This window comes from Agrilus planipennis, unplaced genomic scaffold, assembly GCF_000699045.2.
Source record: "Agrilus planipennis isolate EAB-ADULT unplaced genomic scaffold, Apla_2.0 scaffold24, whole genome shotgun sequence".
In the NCBI taxonomy this organism is placed as follows: domain Eukaryota; kingdom Metazoa; phylum Arthropoda; class Insecta; order Coleoptera; family Buprestidae; genus Agrilus; species Agrilus planipennis.
The window spans coordinates 1,365,909-1,393,839 of NW_020439076.1; the positions used below are offsets into that span (position 1 = coordinate 1,365,909).

The following is a 27,931-nucleotide window of genomic DNA, read 5'->3' on the forward strand; positions in this document are numbered from 1 at the left end:
ACTGTGAGAGACGCTCTCAGAAACGCTGAAAGACTCTGAGAGAATGAAAATTTTTGTCTAGGGAACTTCTAATTTTTCGTCTCCTATCTTTATATTCACTCTTTCCCTACTTTTTCTTCCCCTGCATACCAGTATTTGTGTTTCACTTTTATTTATTTTCATACAAGTGTATATAACAACTTTAAATAAGCAACAATTATTTATTGCACTTATTATTCTTAACAATTCAGACAGATTGTTTACAATGATAAAATTGCGCTGCTTTGTTATGATTGCTCAGCAAAAAAATGTTAGCAATGATCATCGTCTTATAAAGGAAGTTAAAGCTAAAGTGACCTATAATAAAGGTTTAACTTGAATCATAAAACCTTGATAGTAACAACAATACCTCAAACAGAAATTGTATAGGTATAATTTCTCCATTTTTTCTAATTGTATCTGAGTCTTTTGATCTAAAAGTATCTTTATAACAATACATTGCTAAAATTTAGAAATTGCTTCCAATTAGTAAATAAATATAGCTACTTAAAATTGGTGTAAAAAATTTGGGGATTTTATCTTGAAAGGCTCAGCGTCGTTTTGTAGTGAATTTCATATCAAATTATTTACACATTTGGTTAAAAAATTTCATCATACTACATTGTAATTTAATTATGCGTATAATTAATAAGTAGAAAAGATTAGTACACAAAAATCTTTGTAAAACATAAAATACATACAGTTTGCACTTTATTAAATAAAGATATGAATCGGAACGGAAATCTTCGTGTGAAACATTTCATAAATAAATAAGGAAAATAAAGAAAAAGTACTGTATAATGTTTCAAAAAAGTTTTATTTGTTAAACCCCTACAATCGCTGTGATTGATTAGGCCTTTGATAAAAATATTTTCAAAAAATATATGAAGTTGTTGAATTAGAAGATGAATAGTAAAGACAAGGAGAAGTAGATAATAACTGATCTAGTATATTGTTAATGTTTGAGAATATAAATTAATTGTGTAAATTGCATTAATAATCGTATTGAATATTCTGATATAAAGAATTTAATGAAGTTTAATCGCAAGAAGTGCATTTTTCATACAATTTTCTGCAATTATGGAATAATGAACTTACCGCTCTGCTCCATTTGACTCGCGGTTCCGGTTTGCCCATATACGTGGCCTTGAGAAGGATTCGGTCTCCGACAAGGGCAGTAACATCTTCAGGCCCTTCGAGTATCATAGCCGGCTCTTCCATCTCTCTGACACTCCTTTTACCCATTATAGCAGTATCACTCTCTATTTCACGGACATTCTCATCACCTGAGTAACAATAAAGACGATTGTCGTCGAAAACGTGCACATCCGGAACTACCGACAGATCGACACAACAACGGATCCAGCGTTTCGAACTTTTTACAGTATCGTCTTCACCGATTTCGGTTTTATTTCGCGGCAATGACGGCTCACCGATGTCGTTCGCGGCGCGGTCCGCGGTCAAATGAGTTGTACTGCTGCTGCTTTTGTTGTTGTCTTTCGATACATTAGTCGGAGGCAGGCAAGAAAGACAAGAGACGGGACCCGCTTCCTCATGTGTCACACCCGAGATATGCAGGATACTGATGTCGTCTAGCTCTTCCACCTGATTGACAAAACAAAATAAACGATTAAAAACATATATATTATCATTTATAGAAGATGATAATTTTTTAGCATTTTTGATGGAACAATTCGCGTGACGAAACGGGAAATCTGTCGGGGTTCTGTACTAAACAGGAAAAAAGAACCTCCATGATGGCCGTTAAATGGGACAAGATGTTAAATATACTTAAAAATGTAGGGATGAGTTGCAGAGATGCTAGAGTGATACTTTGTTTGCATAAAGAGCAACAGGTAGTTATAGAGCTGAAGCAGCAACGTACAGAAGCGAATACATTTTAATCTACACGTCGAAGACGCGATCAACATCATTAAAGACAGTACTGTAGGGATAGATATAAAGGGGCAAAAGATTAGTATGCTTAGATTTGCAGATGATATAGCAGTATTAGCATCTAACACGGAGGAGTTAAAGATAGCTTTAAATAAAATAGAAGCGGTATTGACAAAACAGTACTGTAAAGATAGAAGACAAAAAATTAGAAGTGGCTGATTTTAGGTATCTAGGAAGTCAGATAAGCAAGGACGGAGGGAGTAGTAGGGATATAAAGCAGATGATAACGCAAGGTCGAGTCGCCTTCAATAAAAAGAAGTCAGTTCTATGCTCTCTAAAGGTCAATTTAGAAATTCGAAAAAGGTTGTTAAAGGTGTATGTTTGGAGCACAGCGTTGTACGGGTACGAAACAGGAACAGTGGGCGCGGCGGAAAGGAAAAGGTTAGAAGCTTTCGAAATTTGGTGTTATAGGCGAATCATGAGGATAACGTGGATAGAGAAGGTTAGAGATGAAGAGGTATTAGAAAGAATAGGAGAACAGAGGACTACATGGAAGAAATAGGCGAGATAGGTTAGCAACTGACGCATTGATATGTACTTTTATCTGTACCTACATATACTTAACGTGATCAACATCATTTTCTTTTAATACTAATTTCAAATATTTTTTCAAGTGAAGAAACATTAAATAAGTAAATGGAAAATGGGATGATACTGATTACTTTTTCAGATATTGTTAACATTTTCCACAATTTTTCAGAAATAATATTCGACTCATTTCATTTATCAAAATTAGCATAGTATGCACGAAGGAAAGAATGTATAGCATTCCCTCTCGAGACTGAAATGGCAAACTTCCAGGAGCGGAACCAGTAATTTCTAGTAGTATATTTTAGCATACTTCTTCCCTGAAAGTAAATTTATTCTGATTTGAGGAAACACCACATAACTTCCCAGGGAAGAAATCGTATTTATTATTTATTAGGAAAGATAATTTCGCATGAAAACTGAAGGTGGAAACTACGCAGTGGATGATGAAACCTTTTATTATTAATAAGAAGCAAATGTTATTTCTTACTCGGAAGGGAATGTTCAGGATTCAACTCTAAAGTTAGGGAAGAATATCGTTCTTTCGGTAAGGTTACTGTAAAAAAAAGTTTATTTTTGAATTTGATTTTGAAAACTAGCCTTCTAACAAATTGCTAAACTACAAGAAACGCGTTTTAAACCTGACTTTTAAAGTTTGTGCATGTAAATGCATATTCCTCAGTGCTAACCGTTTTTAGAACTAAGCAAACAAACAGATGGACGGACAACTAAATAATCATATAAAGTTTGCGTTTTTCCATTTAAGATACAAAGCCCAAAAAATGGATCGCATTCTTGGTAGTTAACAATTCAATAAAATTAATAAAACATTGAGTGGAATGTTAACATACAAGTGCTGATGTCATCCGTATTATGAAACACTTGAAAAGCATGCATATAACAACAGAAGAAAATAAAAGTGAACCATGTGCTGCGTCTCATAACACATATGTATGTACAAATAATGTTTTCCACTTATACATACATATAAATGTAAGTGGGTAAACTGAATTGCCACACTTTCTATAATACTAACGATAAAAGTGCCTATATGTTATGTTATGTTATGTCCATGCAGTTGTTATTGTTGTCGTTTACGTCGTTTCGTGGTTAACGGTACCAAAAGGACGTTGTGCAAGACAAATCCCATGCGGCACGCTGCGATGCGGCGTTTGGTACCATTAATAGGTACGTTACTCCTCATAGATAATGCGATCGGAAAACAATAAACAATATGCATCAAACGCATTCGAAAGTTTGTCGCGGTTTATTTGATGACTAATCTACTTATTAGGAAAAGGCGATTAGTCGTCATTTTAACGGATATTGTAACCAATTTTCTGAGAATGTCCCATTTATTGTATACTTCTTGTAATATTGATAGAGTAAAATTTTAGATGTTCATCACTGGTAACACATAAATAAAACCACTCTAAATAAAATATGAGTATTCAAAACGTCCCTAATATATCGTTCAACTCTCGCTACTGCATAACGTACCAATAATTCTAACTTTTTAACTTGAATTAGATGTTTTTTACATATATGTTACGTGAAGCCGTGACGGCTAACCGCTATCTCAAATAGAGTCGAAGAAAGTGTCATTCGAAGTAGTTTATCGGAATTTTAAGAATATTGTATATTATTTGACTTTTTATCAGAATTATGAGTCTTGAATTATACGTGGTATTAAATGTATTTCAAATATATGCTACGCAAAGCCACGACGGTAATCACTATCTCAAATACAGTCGAATGAGGTGTCATTCGAAGTAAGTACATCGAATTTTAATAATATCGCACCTATGTTCTTTGGTTTTTTAGAAGAATAATGGTTCATAAATTATAGGTGGTAATAAATGTATTTCATATGTATGCTACGCGAAGCCACCACAGTAACCGCTGTCTTAAATACAGTCGAATGAGGCGCCATTTGAAGGACGTATATCGAAATTTTAAGAACATCCTACCAATGATTCTAGATGGTATTAAATATATTGCACATGTATGCTACGCGAAGCCACGATGATAATCGCTATATCAAATACAGGCAAATGAGGTGTCATTCGAAGGAAATATATCGAAATTTTATCAGAATTATAGGTCTTGAATTATAAGTGGTATTAAATATATTGCACATGTATGCTACGCGAAGCCACGATGATAATCGCTATATCAAATACAGGCAAATGAGGTGTCATTCGAAGGAAGTATATCGAAATTTTAAGAACATCATACTTTGTATATGTTCTTTGACTTTTTATCAGAATTATAGGTCTTGAATTATAAGTGGTATTAAATATATTGCACATGTATGCTACGCGAAGCCACGATGATAGTCGCTATATCAAATACAGGCAAATGAGGTGTTATTCGAAGGAAGTATATCGAAATTTTAAGAACATCATACTTTGTATATGTTCTTTGACTTTTTATCAGAATTATAGGTCTTGAATTATAAGTGGTATTAAATGTATTGCACATGTATGCTACGCGAAGCCACCACAGTAACCGCTGTCTCAAATACAGTCAAATGAGGTGCCATTCGAAGGACATATATCGAAATTTTAAGAACATCGTACCAATGTTCCTTGATTTTTAGTAGAATAATGGTTCTTTAATTGTAGATGGTATTAAATGTATTTCACATATATGCTACGCGAAGCCACGACGGTAATCGCTATATCGAAGACAGTCAAATGAGGTATCATTGCAAGGAAGTATATCGAAATTTTGAGAATATTGTAAGTTCTTTGACTTTTTATCAGAATTATAAATCTCGAATTGTAAGTGGTATTAAATGCATTTCACATGTATGCTACGGGAAGTAACAACGGTAATAACTATAGTAATCACGATATCAATTACAGTCAAACGAGATGTCCTTTAAAGGAATTATATCGAAATTTTAAGAATATCGTACCTACGTTCTTTGATTTTTTAAAAGAATAATGTTTCTTGAATTATAGGTGGTAGATATAAAATGTATTTCACATGTATGCTACGGGAAGCCACCATAGTAACCTCTGTCTCAGATACAGTCAAATGCGGTGTTATTCAACGGAAGTATATCGGAATTTTAAGAACATCGTGCCTTTACTCTTTGATCTTTTAGAAGAATAGTGATATTTGAATTATAGATGGTATTAAATGTATTCTACATATATGCTACGCGAAGCCACGACGATAATCGTCATATCAAATACAGTCAAATACAGGGGTCATTCGAAGGAAGTATATCGAAATTTTAAGAAAATCGTACCTTTGCTCTTAGATTTTATTAGAAGAATAATGGTATTATTTAAATTATAGATGGTATTAAATTAATTTCACATATATGCTACGCGAAGCCACGACTGTAATCGTCATATCAAATACAGTCAAATGAGGTGTCATTCGAAAGATGTATATCGAAATTTTAAGAACATCAAATTTTGTCTCTTGACTTTTTATCAGAATTATAAGTCTTGAATTATAAGTGGTAATAAATGTATTTCACATGAATGCTACGCGAAGCCACCACAGTAACCACTGTCTCAAATACAGAATGAGGTGTCATTCGAAATACGTATATCTAAATTTTAAGAATATCGTATGTCCTTTTGATTTTTTTATTAAAATTATAGTTCTTTGGTCATAATCGGTATTAAACGTTTATCAGCTATAATTCAAGCGAAACTACGACGGATAACTGTAAGTGTGTTTTAAAATTTTCCAAAGGATCGAGTGCAAGATGAACATTTTCGGGACACATTGCAAAGTGGTACACGGCTACAAACATACGTTGCTGTTGCACTGATTTGATGATACTCATTAGTAAAAACTGGTAATAAATTTAATGAGACGTGTTCGTTAAAAGTAAAATAATGCCTTTCAACTTTTGTACAGTAGCTGGTTCGAAATCCAATTACACGGACTGCCTTATTATCACCAAACCTCATTCTTAACAACAATTAAAAGTGTAAATTAAGTTGTTTGTATCCTACAGGTAAAACAACAACAACAACAACTGCAAGATAATATGTAACTAACAAAATATGCTTTTTTGGCTACGATCAATTACATATAAAAAATGTAACTACCTATGTCATGTTTCATATTTTGTAATAAAATCTACTTCTTGAAGCAGTACTTTCTTTTTAAACTAATTCAGTTGCAGTATGTTATTAATTATACCGGTGCATAAAACCCTAGATTGACATTATACAAGTAATTAATTTATTGTAAAACTAATACAAGTAGTTATCTGATTGTTTATTTTTCATGAATGAATAAATGAAATGAAATAAATTAATGTTTTCAAACAAAACTACTTTAAATTTACTTAAAACTAGAGAACAACTAGCAAAGGGTGTGGAGTCTAATTGAAACATTCCATGGAGTTGGATAAATGTTGGAATTTACTGAATGTCGCTAGACGAGAGGGTGTCGAGTGCAAACAGGTACAGAAAATTTCTGAGAATGAGTAAGAAAGAGCTAACAATGAGCCAAGTATTAGTGACAATCAAAAAAGCCTCATACTACCAGGAACTACTGGAATTCCTCACGTAGGTACATTTCGTCTGTGTAACATTGAGAATATTCACAAAATATCATAAAGCCAAACAATAAAATAAAGGAATTTATGAACTAAACACTTTAAGAAATGTTATAGGGTTGTTCGGAAAGTTATTTCGTTTTTTTTTTGTGGAAATGAAAGACAGTTTTCGTATAATAAACAAATACTTTATTAAATTATATATTGACCGTTCTGGTCCAACACCTTTTGTCATCTTTCTGGTAGTAGCATAATTCCACGCTCATAAAATTTTTGGTNACGCTTAAGATTTTTTTAAATTTCCAAGTAGTCAAGCCAATCAACTAATCTTTTTATTTTTTTTCACTTAAATCGTCTATAAAAATTTTTGGCGTCTCTCGTCTTATTTCGATTCTTTTGTATGTCAAATTCTACAAAAAAAAAAATAAAAAAGTTGTTAATATTCATTCAATTTAAAAAATCTTGAGCGACCTTTAAATATCAAAATATCGACCTGAAATTTTCAGGATCTTTATATCATTTTTATTCTAGAAAATAGTGAAAGTACGAGAAAAGAAAATAAAAAATAAAAAAATTGTTTTGACGATTTCGGAAATTTCTAAATATTTTGAGAGACCTCTTAAAATAATGCCCTTTGAAGGGGGTTTTTAAAGCATGATAAACTAATATATTTTCATACGAGAAAAATTCCAGAAATGTTCACTTTAGAAAGAATGTTTTAACCATTTTTAAATGTTCTAATACAGCCATTTAATGTTAGTCTATGATTGGTATGGTATCCTTTGTTATGTGTGTTTTATCTTAATTAAAAATTGATTTCATGCGAAAAATGCGACAAATTCCAGAACACCGCCCACGCATTGCCGATTGCTGATCGCGATCGCCGTCATCAGAGGCGCCAAGACATCCTGCAGCCATCTGGCATGCAAAACAGCTGCTCTCGCGACTGTTTTTCTTCTTTTCTTATATTTTTTTTGTTTTGTTCTCCGCTGCCGATCGCCATTTAGGTCAGACTGATACTTGTGCATGCACGCACGCGGACCTGCTGGTCGTCTTTCACTCGAAAAACGTAGTCGCATTATACGAATAATTTATTGCCAGAAATAATTGTTTATTAAGTTTTACCTCGGTGCAACACACGCCGTAAATTCGTACGTAACCTGTTTCGAAACGGAAGAGGAATTTCGATTCGAATACCTTTCCATTCCTGCCAAAGAATTACCGAACCGTACAATGAAAACTGATTTTACAAAGGACCCGATAGCTAAGTAGTCGTTTTGTATGCTGTATGAGGTGTGATCTGTTTAAGAAATGCAAAATTATGGTGTGAGGAACAGCATAATCGACCAGAATCAATGTCATCCAATTATAAACCGTTTTATAAAGTTAATGGGCAGATGTTTTAAACACTGAAAAAATATTATTATATGATCCCTTATATAAAAAATAAAAAAATAATAATAACAGTACACTATGGATTAAGGAATTACTTAAAAATAAATGTATATTTTTTTATTTCTGTATTTTTATGTTTCTACTAAATTAATACCGATGTAGCATGATCGTAAAATCATTTAGATAACATTTCTTTAATGAGTACTTATTGATTATGTCAGTAGGCAAGTTTTACTTATACATTTGTTTTATTTCCACTTTTTCCGTAGCTGTAAATACATAGTTTTATAGAAAGCCATAAAAATTCTGGTCGTTTATTGTCGCTATCAGTTCTTATACCGGTCCTAATGTACGTTATTACGCAACTGTTTAGTTTTTGATGGCATTCATATAAATAGACGCAATATAACTGTTTTCTACAGCACTTAACTGATCGTTGGATACAATATATGAAAAAGGACATTATATTGTGTATAGTAACTTTATTGGAATATACAGTGCGGACCAATAATGCAGATATACAAAGCTGAGTTGGGAGCGGACGTCGTTTATACAGGGTGTAACAGAAATAACTGCCGAGCTTGCAGGAGCCGATGAAGCACTGTATAACATGAAAATTAAATGTCCCAATGCTCCCCGTTTGTGAGATAAACGTACAGGTAAATTCAATTGCGGACCGAGCGGCATGGCCTAGAGGTTTAGACCATTGCTTAGCATTCGCACACAAGCAGGGACGTTATCATGGTGCAAAAGCCAATTTTTGTTCTTCCATAAATCCGGGCGTTTGTGGCGTATTGCTGGGCGCAAATTGCGCATAACTTGCAGGTTATATTCGTTACTGACCGTTCTACTCTGTGGGAAAAACTCATGATGCATCACGCCCCTGCAATCTAAGGAAACTGTAAGCAAAACCTTCACATTCGACCTAAACTGGCGCGCTTTTTTCGGTCTTAACTCAGCTTCCCTAGGGATGATTGAGCTTTGGTTTCCACGTCATAACCATAAACCCATGATTCGTCACCAGTTATGACCCTTTGGAGTAAAGTTCAGTCGTCGCGGAGTTCAACAGCTCCTTAGCAATGTTAATGCAATGTTGGTTTTGGTCGAATCTGAACAATTTTGATACGAATTTCGATTCGACGATTAGCCAATACTTTTTTCTTCACTTTGCTTATCTTTAACGTTCGATAAAATCGACAATGTTTACTTCTCCATCCATGTAGCTGCAGAGTTTTTATCGCGCTACACTATTCAGTAGAAGACAGCTATGTTGCCAATTCACGCACAGGACCAGCTTCGGATTGTAAGTTATAAATTGCCCTTAATCACACTGTTGAACTCACCATACGATATTACACCCAGTTTACACCCTCCAAAGCTCGGCGCTTATTTCTGTTACACTTTTTATATATTGCCATAATAAAGGTACTTAGGACTTTAAGTTTTATGTAAAAAACGCAATATCTCAATCGTACCATATAGTAGGCATTCGTATTCGTAATATTCTTTCATGACAAAAATTGTTATTAAAGACATCGAGCTTACTAACTTACCGTTATTCTGTCTGAAGGAGTTACAGGAATTCCTTTGATTTCCCATCTGATTATTGGTTTCTGATTTCCATCGGTGGCTATTCGAACACAGAAAGTAGCTTCTCCTCCTACATTTATTAATACTGGATTTGGAATTTTCTTAAATTCTAATGCAGATGTTTGTGGAGAATTTTCTGTAAATAATGGTCACTATGTCACAGTCATTTTTATTATTTTTTTTTTTAAGTATATACGTAGCTTATTCAAATACAAGTAGGCTGACCTAAAAAACAACGAATATATTTTTTCGAGTCTCCTAGGAATATATGTTAGTTTTTTATGTTTTAAGAGTTCCCTTTAAAAGAAATCTTAAAAAAATTTTTTGAATAGGTCGCTTAAATTTTTAAAAATTACCAAAATCATCGAAAATCGATTTTTTGTTGTTTCGCTATTTTCTACACTAAAAATGACAAAGATCTTGAAAATTTCAAGTCGATATTTTGATATTTAAAAGACGCTTAAGATTTTTTTAAATTTCCAAGTAGTCAAGCCAATCAACTAATCTTTTTATTTTTTTTCACTTAAATCGTCTATAAAAATTTTTGGCGTCTCTCGTCTTATTTCGATTCTTTTGTATGTCAAATTCTACAAAAAAAAAAATAAAAAAGTTGTTAATATTCATTCAATTTAAAAAATCTTGAGCGACCTTTAAATATCAAAATATCGACCTGAAATTTTCAGGATCTTTATATCATTTTTATTCTAGAAAATAGTGAAAGTACGAGAAAAGAAAATAAAAAATAAAAAAATTGTTTTGACGATTTCGGAAATTTCTAAATATTTTGAGAGACCTCTTAAAATAATGCCCTTTGAAGGGGGTTTTTAAAGCATGATAAACTAATATATTTTCATACGAGAAAAATTCCAGAAATGTTCACTTTAGAAAGAATGTTTTAACCATTTTTAAATGTTCTAATACAGCCATTTAATGTTAGTCTATGATTGGTATGGTATCCTTTGTTATGTGTGTTTTATCTTAATTAAAAATTGATTTCATGCGAAAAATGCGACAAATTCCAGAACACCGCCCACGCATTGCCGATTGCTGATCGCGATCGCCGTCATCAGAGGCGCCAAGACATCCTGCAGCCATCTGGCATGCAAAACAGCTGCTCTCGCGACTGTTTTTCTTCTTTTCTTATATTTTTTTTGTTTTGTTCTCCGCTGCCGATCGCCATTTAGGTCAGACTGATACTTGTGCATGCACGCACGCGGACCTGCTGGTCGTCTTTCACTCGAAAAACGTAGTCGCATTATACGAATAATTTATTGCCAGAAATAATTGTTTATTAAGTTTTACCTCGGTGCAACACACGCCGTAAATTCGTACGTAACCTGTTTCGAAACGGAAGAGGAATTTCGATTCGAATACCTTTCCATTCCTGCCAAAGAATTACCGAACCGTACAATGAAAACTGATTTTACAAAGGACCCGATAGCTAAGTAGTCGTTTTGTATGCTGTATGAGGTGTGATCTGTTTAAGAAATGCAAAATTATGGTGTGAGGAACAGCATAATCGACCAGAATCAATGTCATCCAATTATAAACCGTTTTATAAAGTTAATGGGCAGATGTTTTAATGGAATTCGACCAAAATGCATGTCAAAAACCTCCTATAATAAGGACGCGAGCACCAAAATGTTTCTAGTAGTAATAAACTTGTTGCTGCTGCTACTTTTCGTGGCTTAGTAGCAATAGTATTGGCGTGTAAGGCTTGCGGCCCGGGTTCTATTCCCGGCGAGGGCGTTATTTTTATTAACAATTTTTTCTCATTACTTTGAAGTAATCTGTAGACGGTTTCAGCTTGATGTTTAAATTTGACAGAAATAGGTCGATTTGAAGCCTACATGTGAACGAAAACATACCAAAAGTGATAGATAGTAAATCTTTACGTGACGAAATTTTGTAGCAGTAAAAAAATAGACAAGTACTGAATAATTTGAAGTCTAATATGTATAGCTGTAAGATACTAGAAGTCTCAAAGGATATCAACATTATATAGATGTTACCGGAAATGTATGAAATCTAGGAATTGTATGCAATTCCTAGAAATATATACAATTCCGAGGCTATTTAAGAAATCTATAAAATATTGTTTCAAACATTTTTTAATACACATTTCTTAGGAATTGTATAAAATTCCGATATTGTACTAGCAAATGTATAAAATTAAGTTTATAGTGGGTAAAAATTGAAAATGAATTTTCACATTAACATTTAATTATAAACATTTCCTAGGAATTGTATACAATGACAGATTTCATACATTTCCGGTAACATAGATATTAAATACAGTAGGTATCGACATTTAACTTCCATTTTCACGTTTAGAAAAGCTACCATTTGGAATATTCAAATATGAATGGGTTTCCACTTGAGAAACGATCATGAATGAAAGAAATTTTACAAAAAGCAAAAGTTTATTTGAAACTAACTACAACAAAAGTAAATATTATCAACGCAAAATAGATTCTACTATCGACAAATATGTGAAGCAGTGTTTCACTTTTGGTGTATCGTTGTATGTTCAATCTTGTGTTTTTAAAAAGTGCAATAAACGTTAAACAATCCCATAGCGGGTTGAAAAGTGCGTGTCAAAGTAATTACAGGCCATTTAGAAGTACCTAGTAAACAAAGTTAAATTTCAGCATTGTTTCGATCAAACGTACCAATCCAATCAGTTAATTGAACTAATAAAAACTGGGTCGCTATTTAGCCCACGCGTCGGTTTAATTATGATTAACAGAGCTTTTGTCTGAAAATATCCGAGCATCAATATCAATTTCACCGTATGAGATCATATCATAGATAAATTGACTTACCGTTCACAATTAATTTGCACTTCGTTCTCGTATCTCCATACGCATTAAAAACTTCGCACATGTATTGTCCGCTGTCCTGTTCGAACGTGTCATTGATAAACAATTCCAGAGTTCCGTCGTCGTTTTCTTTCTGTTGAAAATCGTCACAATCCGGAAGTACGCATCCGTCTTTCATCCATATCACATCGAAAGGTTTCGTTCCGGTCACTTTAGTTCTTAAACATACCGCTAAACCTTCAACTGTTTCTCTGACGGCCGGTAGTTCTTGGATTATTTGGGGAGGCTCGTAATGAATGGAAGAAACAACTTCCGCTTCCGTTACATTTAACTTGGCAGAGGTCACTGCGCAACCGCTTTCATTTTCGGCGATACACGTGTATGTCCCTCCATCTGCCTTTATAACGTCTTTGACTTCTAGAGATGCTTGGTTTTCGTTCCATGTGATTTGGTGTTTTGGAGAATCTTCTACGGGAATGCCGTCTTTGTACCTGATGGCAAAATTGTACGATTATTATTCAAATTTCAACACTAGAATACATAATGTCAATAAAATCTATATCAAAAATTAGGTCTATTATTTTCTTTTCATGATCCCCCTGTTATCTACTAACAATGGAATTTGAATATCTTTTCTACATTAATGACGACATCATTGTTTCGGTTAATTAATAAATTTACACTTTGGACAAGGACTCAGACATGTGAGTCAAATATCAAGTTGACTTGTGTCCTAGAAGTACTTAGAGTACTGACGAAGGAATCTATGTCAGTCGACGGATCAGTGAGTTAATGTTAAAATACAAATAACCTTGGTGATTTGTACCTTTGAAGCTATATCAAAGGCAAATCAACAAAGTTTGGCACATCACGTAATTCTTTTAATATGTAATAGGGTCAATTGAAAAGTCCCCGGCCTGACACATAGATGGCGGCACCAGAACTAAATCCATATGATTTTCAGTTAGTCCTAACCTTCAAAAGACGCGTCTATAAATTTGACGGCTGTCGGATCATTAGTTTGTGAATTATAGCATTTTTAGTGAAGCAACTTTTGTTATTGTGAAAAAAATGGATAAAAAGGAATTTCGCGTGTTGATAAAATATTGCTTTTTGAAGGGAAAAAATACAGTTGAAGCAAAAACTTGGCTTGATAACGAATTTCCGGACACTGCCCCAGGAAAATCAACCATCAAGGATTGGTATGCTAAGTTTAGACGTGGTGAAATGAGCACCGAAGACGGTGAACGCAGTGGACGCCCAAAAGAGGCTGTTACGGACGAAAACATTAAAAAAATCCACAAAATGATTTTGAATGACCGTAAATTGAAATTGAATGAAATAGCAGACACTCTACAGATATCAACGGAACGTATACATCACATCATTCACGAATATTTGGGTATGAGAAAGCTCTGTGCAAAGTGGGTGCCGCGCGAGCTCACTTTTGACCAAAAACAACGACGAGTTGATGATTCAGAGCAGTGTTTGAAGATGATCACGCGTAATAAACCCGAGTTTTTGCGTCGATATGTGACAATGGATGAAACATGGCTCCATCATTTCACTCCGAAGTCCAATCGACAGTCATCGGAGTGGACTGCACACGATGAACCCGCTCCAAAGCGTGCAAAAACGCAACAGTCGGCTGGCAAGGTTATGGCGTCTGTATTTTGGGATGCGCGTGGAATAATTTTCATTGACTACCTTGAAAAAGGAAGGACCATCAACAGCGACTATTACATAGCGTTATTGGACCGTTTGAAGGACGAAATCGCCGAGAAACGACCGCATTTGCAGAAAAAGAAAGTCCTGCTTCACCAAGACAATGCACCGTCTCACAAGTCAGTGAAAACGATGGCAAAAATTCATGAATTGGGCTTCGAATTGCTTCCGCATCCACCGTATTCTCCAGATCTGGCCCCCAGCGACTACTTCCTGTTCTCAGATCTCAAAAGAATGCTCGTTGGGAAAAAATTTTCATCGAATGAAGAGGTGATCGCCGAAACTGAGGCCTATTTTGAAGCAAAGGACAAATCGTACTACAAAAATGGTATTGAAAAGTTGGAGGATCGCTATAATCAGTGTATCACCCTTGAAGGGAATTATGTTTAATAAAATACTATTTTAGGCCGGGGACTTTTCAATTGACCTGTTACATGTCAGTAAAATATTGCATTTAGAACATCACTACTTCTATTATTTGCTCTTCGAATATTAGCGCGCTTTTAATTCTAGCTTTATTGATTTCTACTTTTTTTGATTATGTGTGCTGCACTTACCATCTTATATGTGGTATATATACATTCCGGACTTCACAGGAAAACCTGGCATAGCTCCCAATCCTGGACAAGGTGTCATTTAATCTTCTCGAGTAGACGGGTGCTGGTCTTGGAGAAGCACTATAAGCTCTGACACCTCTTGCGTATGCTTCCCTATGTGCTATGACATCCAGTCTGGCCCTAGCTTCAATTTTTCCAACATTATTTTCCACCACAACTCTGTAAAGTCCTGCATCTTCTCTTGTAACTTCCGCAATTTCCAAAATTTTTAGGTCTTCCTGTTCTTTTATGGAAATCCTGGAAGACGGTGTGACAGTGATTCCGTCTTTTTCCCACGTTACCCACGGGTCAGGATGTCCTCCAATGGCGCATTGGAATCTGACAGTTTCGCCCTGTTCTGCTACCCTGTTGTGGGGAACGGCGTAGAACTTTGGAGCGATCGCTCTCATTCTTCGTATTCTTGGGGAAGATGAAGTAGGGGTTGTTCTTTGGCGAGGTCGGGGAGATACGCTACGGACAGGGGTTGTTCGGGGTGTGGAGCGAGGGGTTGATTCAGTAGAAAATATTTCGGATGGGCGATTTAAGGTCTGAGTGAGCATGGCTTTACGTTCTTCTGGGACTAAAAAGGAAAAACTAAAATGTAAACTCAGACTGATATTATTCTTGTTTCAGACATACCATCGACTACTAAACAGGCGGAGGTATAAGCTTTTCCCAATTCGTTGTAAGCTACGCAAGTATATTCACCCTCGTCTTCGGGATACACTTGTTTAATTTTTAATTTCGCTGTTTTACCTTCAAATTCGGTTGAGAAATCACCTCCTAGTACAATCAGCTTAAATGCAAAAAAGTAGATGTAAAATTTCTTTTAAAGATTGTTTGACGAAAGAAATATTACCTTTCCGTTCTTTTCCCATCTTATATCTGGGGGATGTGAGGCTTCTACTTGACACTCAAAAGTAATTTCATCCCCGTCACAGCATCGAATATTTTTTAGTTCTCCTGTTATCTTTGGAATGGTTTGTAAATTGCTACAAATTAGAGTACTTGTTTATTAATTTTTTCAGCACAGGAAATACACCTTCTTACCTAATTCTTCTGTCCATACCGTTTTTGTCGCCATTTATATCTATTTGTAATTAAAAAATTAACAATTAATAAACCCATAAAAATTTAAGGTAAATGGTAGTATGTAACGATTCAATAAATAAATTATGTATTTTTGAAAGTTTAGTTTTCGTACCTCTTGCGAAAATTTGTAAGGAAATAATTGCTTTGGTGTCTCCGTGACAATTTTTGGCCAAGACCGTGTATGTTCCGGTAAAATCTAGTTTAACTTGGGGAATTTCTAGTCGATATTCTGGACCATTGCCCACTATGTGGAAATGGGGTGCGTCTCTATAATAACCCGGCTGAAAACAGAAAATTTATTAAAATACTATGCTTTATTCTTTATTTTACATATTTTTCATAAATTATCTTTTTCAGGTACGACTAAATGAGTTAGGATATGAGAATCGGAATTCGACTGTAGACGGTGAACGCAGTGGACGCCCAAAAGAGGCTGTTACGGACGAAACCATTAAAAAAATCCACAAAATGATTTTGAATAACCGTAAATTGAAATTGAANTAATACCTAGATTATTGTATTATAGAAGAAATTAGTTAATATAGAGGCAAATAATAAATAAAATCCTGCAGGCGCAATTAAAACAGAATTTGTAAGATAATAAATATTTACTATATTTAATATTAACAAAGTCAGTTATCGTGAAAATTCTAATACAGAAAATTCATATTAGGTACCTAATAATAGGTATTCAGACATCAAAGAGTATAAACCTAACAAATCATTAACATTTGTAGTAATGACACATGATAACTCTTTTGAAGTGATATAATTATTTTTTTCAAACATCTGCGATAAAGATTATCATAATTACTGATTACGTATTGATAAAGAGGTATATAAACTGATATTTATTAGTAAAAAGATTTCCCCGAGCAGTTACAAAAAAGGTACATTCGTTTTTTGAAAAATGAATCTAAAATGGGAGGCTTCGGTATGAAAATAATAAAAAATAGGCTTAGGTATTTATTTTAACACGTTTTTAACGCAATGGCTTGAATATACTATGAAGCTCTTTTGAAATCGTTAACAAAACAAAACCCCCATAAAATCTTGAACTTTAATGTCAGATTAAGTATCACATAGAATTTTTTTCTCGTAGCGTTTTTCTCGTGTCCAGTGACAAAATAGATAGACCTTATTGAGTCATTTACGTACATTTGCAGTGAAAACAAAGGACGATTAAATACGTAATGTTCTTTACATTCCAGTCAGCGATTTTATATGGTAAATAGTGTAAAAACGAAAGACACTCTTGTCCTTTTATAGAATTTGCACAATATTTACGAACGTCTTTGTACGTAGGAAGCAACTGTTTTGGAAGTTGCTAGTTTAGAAAGTTGCAAGTATATTTTATCCAGTGTACACTTAAATTAGATTGATCATGAAACGTGTTCACGAAGCTTTGATACTACATAAGGTAGTTTTACCTATTGTATATACATATACGTACATATTATATGTACTTTGAAGTAAGCGAAAACGAACATTTAGAACCCTGTTAAGGTATTTCTTTGTACGGTTCATAGATAATTCAACGTGGCTACTCAAAGCTTTCAGTTTTTTAAGGAATATAAGTAGAACTTGCACTCCGAGGGTTCTAGATCATTATGCATTTTACATTAGATATATATATTGTCATATTGTAAAGTTAAGTAAATATACTTATTATCAAAGTCAACAAGATTAGATTTGTGATGTAAGAATATCACTTAAAATTAGAAATTAACAAGTTTTGGATTTTTGAAGTTGCGTGCAAAGGAAATTACACGCAGTACACAACGGAAACTGCGCGCGCACCGCACCGGTGTGAAGTTAGCCATACCAGCTAATGTGTATGCCGTTGTCCATGGTTGCGTGCTGCATCCGCATGCAAAAATTCTACTCTCAATACGCTAAAAGATCTATAACTTTTATAAACATACATACATATAGTTAATCTTTATTCCTAGTCGAATTGTTTTTCTTATCCCGTCTCTCAAAACACACGCAATTTGTTTTTCCATTCGCACATCCGCCGGAATCAGGACGTGTGACGTAATAAGGTTATGCTAAGGTGTAACATGGTGTATTACTACTCCGCAATTAACAACGTTATTGATAGGTTTGTCTAGCTAGTCGAGCCTATTTTGGAAACAATTTATCATTTTATCGTTTAGTATGCTGTTCGATTCGTTATAATTATTTTCGACTAAATCTAATCTCTACCTGGCGTGAATTTCTAATAAAGGTGTGGGCTTTTGTTTAATGAAGTTATAGCTGCTAATTCATAAATCACGATGACGATTAGTTCTTGACTCTTTTGAATAACAACAACCTTCTAAACTTCGCAAACAAATGTTGTTTTAGCTGAGAATAGATTTAATGTAGTAATGTTTAACAAACATGCACAATTGTCATTATTTAAGGACTCAGTGAAAAGTACTGCTTACTTCAAGTTTTCTTACTTTTTAGGGTTCCGTACGTCCTAATAAAAAAACGGAACCCTTATAGGATCACCCGTGTGTCTGTCTGTCCGTCTATCACAATCACTTTGCTCCAAATCTACTGGACCGATTAAGTTGAAATATATTATACATATGAATTTCTGTGACCCAAACGCAGACGCACAACGTAAATAAATTAATTTTGAACATGGGAGTCATTTTTAGGGGGCCAATAAGAAATTAAAAAAAAAAAGTTTTGTAAACTGTACCGTGTGACATATCAAATAAAAGGGCTTGTTGTAAGGGTCTCAAATATATATATTTTATATTTTTAATANTATATTTTTAAAATAAAAAGCTTTCACTGTTATTGAAAATAGATGAAAATTGACCTAGTCTGAACATACCGTGCGGTGGTAAATCTTTCAACAAAACAATCTTGATTTAAATTTGTAGTTTGAATGTACCTATATGGAAAAACATGTTCTTTTTTCAACTACAATATTAAATTGGTTCTCGGGTTAGGGTTCCGTACGTCCGCACGAAAATCGGAACCCTTATAGGATCACTCGTATGTCTGTCTGTCCGTTTTTTTTGTTCTTAGCTTACAATTTATCTTTGAATTCTGAACCTGGTAGGTACGTTTAAAAATCAAAGAAACAACTTTCATGTATTACGGATAACATGCTAAGACTTAATAACACGTTTCCCTTTTAGAACTGGATTCTTTATAGTCGTTCACAGAAAGGAATAATAGTAAATATCATCATTTACTTTTTCTATTAACAGTCAACATCGTATCCTATCTGCTTTATGCCTAATCCCAGATAACAAAGAAGAAAGTGTTCATAGCATAATACAGCTAGAAACTTTTGACGATTTGGATGCCGGTTATAAAAACGACATTAATTGTAAATGCGTGACTATATCCTCTAGTAGATTGTAATTTAAAACATAATATAGTACATACATTCCGTAAAAGTTTTGTATAAACCACACAAACTATAACTGTAAAATAAATTCTAGAAGTGCACTTGTTCATTAGAAATGTACCCAAGAAAGTTCGATCACATAACTTTGGTGCCTTTAAACCTGTAAAACCGGGTTTAATAATAAGAGACGAGGATTTACGAACAATATTAAAAATTCACTACAAATTACACAAAAGAGAATTAATTTTTACCATCAAATCAATGAGGAAAAAATGTTAATGCTGTCATGCTCTCGCCGGGAATCGAACTCGGGTCCTTGACTTTGCTTTACCACTCGACTACGCCGATCTTGCCTAAGTATATATGTAGGTTACAAAATCGTCGTTATTCCTGCTATTACCTCTCATAACATAGTGGTAGAGCAATGGTGCTTACAGCTAGGGACCCGAGTTCGATTCCCGGCGAAGGCGTGACAGCAGTAATATTTTTTTCTCATTAATTTGAAATAATTTGGAGTGAATAAAAATTAAATGAATTTTCACATTATTTTAGACAATTAGAGATTCTTAATTAAGACAAAAATATATCGTATTTTTCAACATACAAACCTAAGACTAAACGTAGACAGTAGCATTACCAAATGTTTTTTATTTTTTTTAATTATACATCAAGAAACGCCCTGTACAGGTAGATACAATTATAAGCACGTGTAGGCATGAAGTTTAAATGTTGACGAAAATTATATCACCAAATGGCTTGTGGTTATCCTTTTATGGTATGCGATTTTAAAAAGAAGAGACACCTCGAGTGTTCAATTTTGGTACATTCGTTTATACGATTCAGTAACAGCGATTCTGTATTGTATTATGAATAACAATGACCTTTTTAAAGATTCTGATGTAAGATGGCCATATTATAATGTTTAATGAAAACACGGTAAGAATAATAAAATCGTTTTTCTTTTTTCGCACTCAGCAAATAAAAAAAATTGGAAACAAACTACATGTACAATGTACATGCGCATATTCATCCTTTTTAAAGCAAAAGGATATTATTATAATTTTTTTATCATACTCCTGACGAAAGTGCGATGTTTGTCTCTGATTTCAAGGGCGAAAGTATGATTATACCAGCCTCCTATGTGAGTGTATATATAAGTTTACATTTTATTTCGGATTTACAGGTTCGACAAAATTATTTAATAAAGTGTTAAATAATTAGAAGAAATTATATTATGTAGTCTAATTGTGTAAAACAAAAGGTATGTATGCTTTTTGGGAATCATCTGTACCATTTTTCTTTCGTGGTGGCATATTTTCACTACCAAGTAACATAAACCCCTCTTGGTGTATCATCATCATAAGGTCGTCAGTCTTAAGACTGGTTGGACACGCACCTCCACTTTTTCATATCCTGAGCTAATCTTTGCATTTCCCTAAAACTAAAACAACCCACATCCTTAACTATTTGCGAACAGTAATCTAATCTGTTTCTGCCTCTAATATGTCTCTGACTAGACCTTCATGCCTGAGAAGGTGTCCTACTAACCTATCTCGCCTTGTTTCTTATTGACTTCCACAGAGTCCTTTGTTCTCCTATTCTTTCTAATACGTCTTCATTTCTAACCCTCTCTGTCCACGGTATCCTCATCATTCGCCTGTAACTTCACATTTTGAGCGCTTCTAACCTTTTATTTTCCGCTGCGTCCACTGTCCATGTTTCGCACCCATACAGCGCCGCGCTCCAAACATACACCTTGTTGTATAATGCACAAATTAATACACGTACACGTCGAACCTGAATATATGTATGTAGGTGTGACGTTTAATACCTGAATATACGTACACAACAAAAAAAGTTCGATCAGAATCTTTTCCTTCTTATAGCGTTTTTCTTGACTGACAGCGGGATTAAATAATGCAGACAAACGATTCAAATCGGAATGATTTGTGCTTCGCGCCTAAATTGCTACTTATTTGTCCAGTTTTCGTCAGAATCCAGTAAATAATTGGACCATAAATCTCAATTTCAAGTAGCGGTCCAATGAGATTTTATGATTACCTCTTTATTTTCAACCGAAAAGAATGTCTCGAAACGAACCAGTGCCGTAACCAATAAATTATTTCAAGTTCGAGGCGGCTTCTTTGATTAATAAGCCCATGGAAAAAGGGCAGACGACATATAATTTTTTATAGGGTTTTGTGTATATGTATTACATTGTTGGAGACCACGTAAGTGAGATTCTTTCTGGCCTAAATTGTTATTATGCATTCCGGCGGATCTAATTGAAATTTACCAAAAGAAACAGAGCGAAACTAATTTCCCTAATAAGATGGTTTTCGACCTTATATACTTTGATTTTTTGCAAATATTGGATTGAATATTATGTAGATACCTATAAAATTAAAAAAACTGCGCTCCCTCTTTAATATTAGTCATACGCACACTTGTGGCTATAAAATCTGGCAAAAATTTCTTATATTTTTGCTTATTAATTTATAGAAAACAAAAAAAAAATTGTGAACAGGTACCTACTACCTTACAATGTTTAAGATTTGTCAAGCCGAGCGTTGTCTACATGACACTAACTTTAATTGGTCAGGGACGCATGACTAATAAAATTTCGCGTGCTGGGAAATGTGTGCACTTTTTATTGTATATTATCATAAAATTATGTACCTAGACATCTGTCGCGAACATAAAATTAATGATAAAACTGGAAAGTTATAGTTTTTCGTTTCTGAAAAGTAGGACCATTAATTAAAATAACTGAACCATTAATAAAAACTCAAGAATTAGCAATTAAGTTGATATTTGAAGAACCATTTGGTAAGACTTGAAACTTACTTTTTTTTTATATTTATCGTCATATTTGAGTTAAAATTTACAATATTTAGTGTATTTCTATATGATATAGCACAAAATTTAGAGGGTAATTTTTACAAATCGTTTATTAGAAGACGAAATCACATTCTGAAATAAAAAATTTCAGTATAACATGGTGGTAAAACAGTTTTACGTGTAAATGGTTTTTTTAAAGAAAACTATGAACAATTCAGTTAGGATAAAAAATTTTACTTTATTATTTTAAAGGCACGTAATATGTGCTGCAAATTACATAAAATAACTTTAAAGTTAAATTTGGAAAAAGGACAGAAAAAACGAAAATACATAATATAATAAGATTACTCAGGTATTACTTTAGATTTAGTAAGGATTGAAAAATAATCGTATTTAAAAAAAGAGAAATTAGACGGAGAACTAACCAAAATGTCCCTTTTGATGATTTGTATGTGTTATTATACCTTCGATTTTACCTGGAGCAGTACTTAGCCCGGGGGTTGATAAGAAACTTAAGAACAAATCACAACCAGAAGAATGAAACGTTGGAAGGTGACTTCATACCGCGAGAAAGATAATATTGTCCATGTAACATATATAATATATACCGGATTCGATCGAGTTGAGATAAAGACTGGTGATGAAAGGCAAAAGAAAGACTTCTCTTTGGCGGTATCGAAGCTAAAAGTTCAATGGGGATACGTTACAAAGCCACATGGTCAGAAGAAAAACAATTTAAAACCGATTTTTGCAAAATTAAGTCAAACAAACTGTCAAAGAAGGATTAAAGACCACCAAATATTAAAACGAATAAAATTAACACTGAAAATCGGGATATTAATTCTAGAAATCAGCAATTTATCTATAATAATAATTATTAATTTGTAACTATTATTGTTAACGTACAATCAATTGCTTTTTATTCATTGATAAATAATTCATATCATTTGAGTAAATGTTGTTAATTGTTATGGATTGTTGCCCAATTAAAAAATAATGGCATCGACTTATTTATATGTCTACAGGTAGATAAGTTTTTAATATTTAAGGCATTCCGCAAGGACATATGCAGCTGTTTTGAACGGGTTCAACTTATGTAGTATTTGTGGTAAAGAAATATACAACAATTAGATACAAGTTTGTGGGTACAGAATGTCCCAGTTTTTATATTATTGTGGTTGCTCTAAAAGGAACGTGGCGTATTGCAAAATTATCTTTGCGTTAGAAAATTGAAGATAATAACGTCTCCTTTTATGGAGCCGCTGAACGAAAAGACGAAAACTAGACACGTCTTTTTTGTTTAATTAATTAATCTACCTACAATATTAATTATAAATCGAATCAAGCATTACCGCCAATAAAATTAGTATACCTATTAGTTGGACAAACAACTGTTGCAATAATTCGGATAATTAAATGTCTAAAGGTGCTACAAGAAAAAATCTCCTTGTTAAGGCTGCGCGCACACTGCGACTGTTTTGTCGTGAATGGTAATATTATATGAATACGCGCGCATTGACCGACACAACTGTTCACAAACTTTTCAGTTGGGTATTGTCACGACTTGTACCCAACTGAGCAACCGACAGATTTACAGTATAAGATAGCTACGTCTGTGCGTGTACCTTGCGACCGAACTGTTGGGTTTATAAATTTTTCTAATTTTAAAAGTTTTATTTACGGAATAGTTGAAAGAAAACCAGCCTTGTACGACAAAATTAAAAAAAGTACAGTGACTGTAATGCGAAGGGACTTGCCACACTCATTCTGTGGAATTTGAAAGCTTCCTAGAATATGTAAAATCATGATATGGGTGATTAAACTAATCCAGTATCTTTTATTATTATACGTTTTTCGTCTCTACCAAATCCACTTTAGCATTGCCTTAGATGCAGATTATTTCTCTTTTAAACAACAGTTCAGTTCGTATGCGGGCACAGATGTGGTACTAAACAGTTTAGTTTGCTAATGCGCCCATAACCTACCTCCGACCGACTAAACTGTCGTTGAACAATCGAGTTGTAGTGTGAGCGTAGCCTAACGCGTTGATCTGACATTATGAACACCTACTCCAAGATATTTTTGTCGAAACAGATTACTTCGCCCCATAGTCAACATCAACACATCACATTGAAAATGATAAGGATTATTCAGAATCGATTTTTTGATATCAACTGTGCGATATTTGTAAAGAACTGATGATAAACAGTCCTCTTTTTTAAGAAACAAAACTTAATTAATTTTGTCAACTGATGTTGTTATTTGTAATATTTCCAAAACGTTATTCGGCATCTTACCGTGAACTAATTGACTGTCCTGTTCTTGAATTAATTCATTTTAAAATCAAATTAAAATTTTGTTAGTTCAATTTCTATTGATGATCAAAAATCGCTTACCTTCAAGAAATCTCTCAGCCAATAAACTTCTGGTTTGGGATCGCCAATAACTTCACACAAAATCACTACGTCATCTCCTTCGTATGCTTCCGTTGCGAGGGGTTTTTTCAAAAACTTCGGCTCTTTGGAGTACCTTTAAAAATAAAAAATAGGAATAATAGGATTTGTGAAACGAATGTATACTCAAAAAAATTAAACGTACGGTGTGGTAGATTCCGGTTCTTCTACAATATTTGCTTCCGTTTCCACTTCGGGTGATTTTTTGACAATTACAACTTTGGATTTTGACTCTGCTCTTCCAACTTCATTCATAGCAACACATGTATACACACCACCATCTTTTACTGTAACTTTTGCTACTGTTAATTCCACCCTGCCATCCGGGGAAAGCGTCATGATAACATTACGCGATGGTCTAAGTCGAACCTTTAAAATTAATTGTTGTAGTAATTAAAGTAGACATACTTCGTCTGTGTCTTTTTAAATATAGGGAAATACAAATACATTGTTGATAACTATAATATAATACTAAACATGAAACGTTACTGCATATATCAATTTCCGGTGATACAACCGGAAGCGTTAGTTATTTATTTATTTTAACTAAACGGGTCGCTATTCTTAATAAACAGTTTCTATGTCTTATATTTTACGACGATTTATTTACGTAAAGTTTATTTTGTTACGTTATTCTGATTCATGAGTTTTCTTTTGAAAGAGTGCCAAGTCAATTTAGGAAACGACCATTAATTTTGTCAATCTTACATAGAAATACATTTAAATCCCTGGAAAGATTTTTAGAAGACGATAGTGTCACAATTATTAAGTTTTTGGAAACAATAGCAGAGAAATCAATAAGAAGTAGGTGAAACAAGTTGGTAGGACACCTCATCAGACATGAAAAGATTATTAGAGACATTAGAAGCAGAAACAGGAGTTAAGAGGGGTATATTAGATAGTTAGAATTGTAGACAGTTTTACAATTGGCTCAAGGAAGAAAGATAATGATTTGTTCTTCACAAATTGATTCCTTTTTTTTTAACTTACCCCATTTCTTAACCACAATACGCTGACATTGGGATAAGCTTCAATTTTTCCATTTAGACGAAGCTCCTTTCCGACTTCAACGGCTACTTCTTCTGGTTCTAGAACACAGAAAAATTCTGGCGCAATGTACGCCCTTATTCCCTTATCTACTATTAGGGATGCCCCGCACGATACAGATCCGTACTGGTTCTTGGCAACAACTCGATATTCCCCTGCATCTTCCAATGATGTTCTAGTTATTTCTAGTGTTATAAAGTGGTCCTCTTCATAAAATTTGTGACAACTATCTTCATGAACTTCTTCCCCGTTTTTCGTCCAGGTTACTGTTGGGAACGGCAGTCCAATCACTTGACAAGTGAGACGTACAGGGTAAGTTATTTGAACCCTTCTGTCTCGAAGTCTCATTGTAAACTGAGGAGAACTTTTAACTGCCAAGTCCGTGTCTTGAAGAGCTCTAAAATGAAGACTATTTCTAGTTCAACTTCTACAAGTAGTAATTCAACCACTTACAGTTTTAAATGATCGTCTGCTTCAATGAGTTTAGGATCGTCAACAACTGAAAGACGAGCGAATGTGGACACCCTACCGATCCTATTGCTTGCTTCGCAAATGTAGCGGCCCGAATCTTCATTTTTCAAATCAGAAATGATTAAATTGCAAGTTCCATTTGTTTCGGTTATTTGGTAACGTTCATTTAGGTCTGCCAATATTTCGTTGCCATCTTTGTACCAATGTATGTCAGGGAACGGTTCTCCATTAACCTTAAATCAATTTATTGTCTATAGAAAGGATAATTTGGATTTTTAAAAGTCCACTTCTTATTAGAAAGAATGGGACTTTGGGGAAGATTTTGAACAATAAATTATCATGCTACAATAAAATAATTCGAAGTGGTCTGTATTCTGTCGAAACTGCCAGACGCGGATCGCGATGAGATCCAAAAAGTTTGAACCTTGTTGGAGTATACGTAATTCTAAAATGTAGCATCATGCTACAGATGGCGTTTATTGCGCCATTTGTAGTATTTTCTATCATGCTACAGTCTACGGAGACTGAAAGAGAGCACAATTTTCAAGTTTTGAATAACAATTTTCTATTTTCATTTAATAAAATCACCACATATTATTTGTGTGGTTGACATCTATTTTAAATAATAAAAAATACCTCGCATGACAAGACGGTATCAGATCCTTGTAGTGCTTTTACTTGTCCTGGTAATACCACCATGAATTCCGGTAATTTTACCGATTTCCCTATCAGGATTGGTGCACTTATAACAGATTCTCCCCATCCGTATCTATTTCTTGGTGTTACTCTGAACTGATACTCTCCGCTCACTTTTAAATTGAAAGCATCAAAGCTGTTAATTGGAGTAACCCCCAGTTCTACCCATCTAGCTCCATCTCCACCCTTCTGCCATGCTTCTACTTTGTACGCTAACACGGGGGCTGCTCCTCTCGGTTCAGGCTTGCTCCATGTTAAAGAAATCCAATTTCTTCCCGTGTCGGTTACGAATGGTTCTCCGGGAGGTCCGGGAGTTTCTTAAATGTAATTAAATTATTTATTCACAGTATTACAATACGTTAAAAAAATGGTTAGTATTCCTAAATAAACTGATAAGAACCTTGATAATCCACTAAATAATTGAGGAAATCGGATATGATACTTTCCGTTGAAGTCCATTTTTCTCTCAATGTCGTTAAAGACAATCTTTCACTCAATATTTTACCGGAACTAACGCCTTCTGGTATATCAACGATAACCATCTTTTATTTATTTAATTCAATTTTCAACAATGTATTGATTGAAGTCTTAATTCTGATATTGCAACTAACGGAGGTGTACGAATTATGTCAGAAATAACAGGTCTGACTGCACCGAAAATTTTAAAACATACACACTAATCTAATTATATCTAGGCTACTGTGTGGGATCAGCGAAAACTGGCAGAGTTAGTGACTTATTTTTGAAGGAATATGTATACAAATTCAATTCCAACTTTCTTATTCGCTAGCATATATATATATATA

The 27,931-nt window shown here is 34.0% G+C and overlaps 1 protein-coding gene across 1 annotated transcript in view; it reads right to left on the reverse strand.

The window, feature by feature from the left end:
* Positions 1 to 27,931, reverse strand: part of LOC108741471 — a 100,129-nt gene that overhangs the window by 27,261 nt on the left and 44,937 nt on the right. The window contains exons 13-25 of the mRNA XM_025977290.1: positions 27,066 to 27,442; positions 26,412 to 26,662; positions 25,902 to 26,355; positions 25,057 to 25,280; positions 24,855 to 24,987; positions 16,372 to 16,540; positions 16,218 to 16,257; positions 16,027 to 16,159; positions 15,807 to 15,963; positions 15,129 to 15,747; positions 12,850 to 13,337; positions 9,988 to 10,160; positions 1,117 to 1,623 (exon numbers count right to left, since the gene is read on the reverse strand). Of these exons, the coding sequence (XP_025833075.1) occupies positions 1,117 to 1,623; positions 9,988 to 10,160; positions 12,850 to 13,337; positions 15,129 to 15,747; positions 15,807 to 15,963; positions 16,027 to 16,159; positions 16,218 to 16,257; positions 16,372 to 16,540; positions 24,855 to 24,987; positions 25,057 to 25,280; positions 25,902 to 26,355; positions 26,412 to 26,662; positions 27,066 to 27,442 (3,725 nt within the window). The remainder of the gene's footprint in view (positions 1 to 1,116; positions 1,624 to 9,987; positions 10,161 to 12,849; positions 13,338 to 15,128; positions 15,748 to 15,806; positions 15,964 to 16,026; positions 16,160 to 16,217; positions 16,258 to 16,371; positions 16,541 to 24,854; positions 24,988 to 25,056; positions 25,281 to 25,901; positions 26,356 to 26,411; positions 26,663 to 27,065; positions 27,443 to 27,931) is intronic.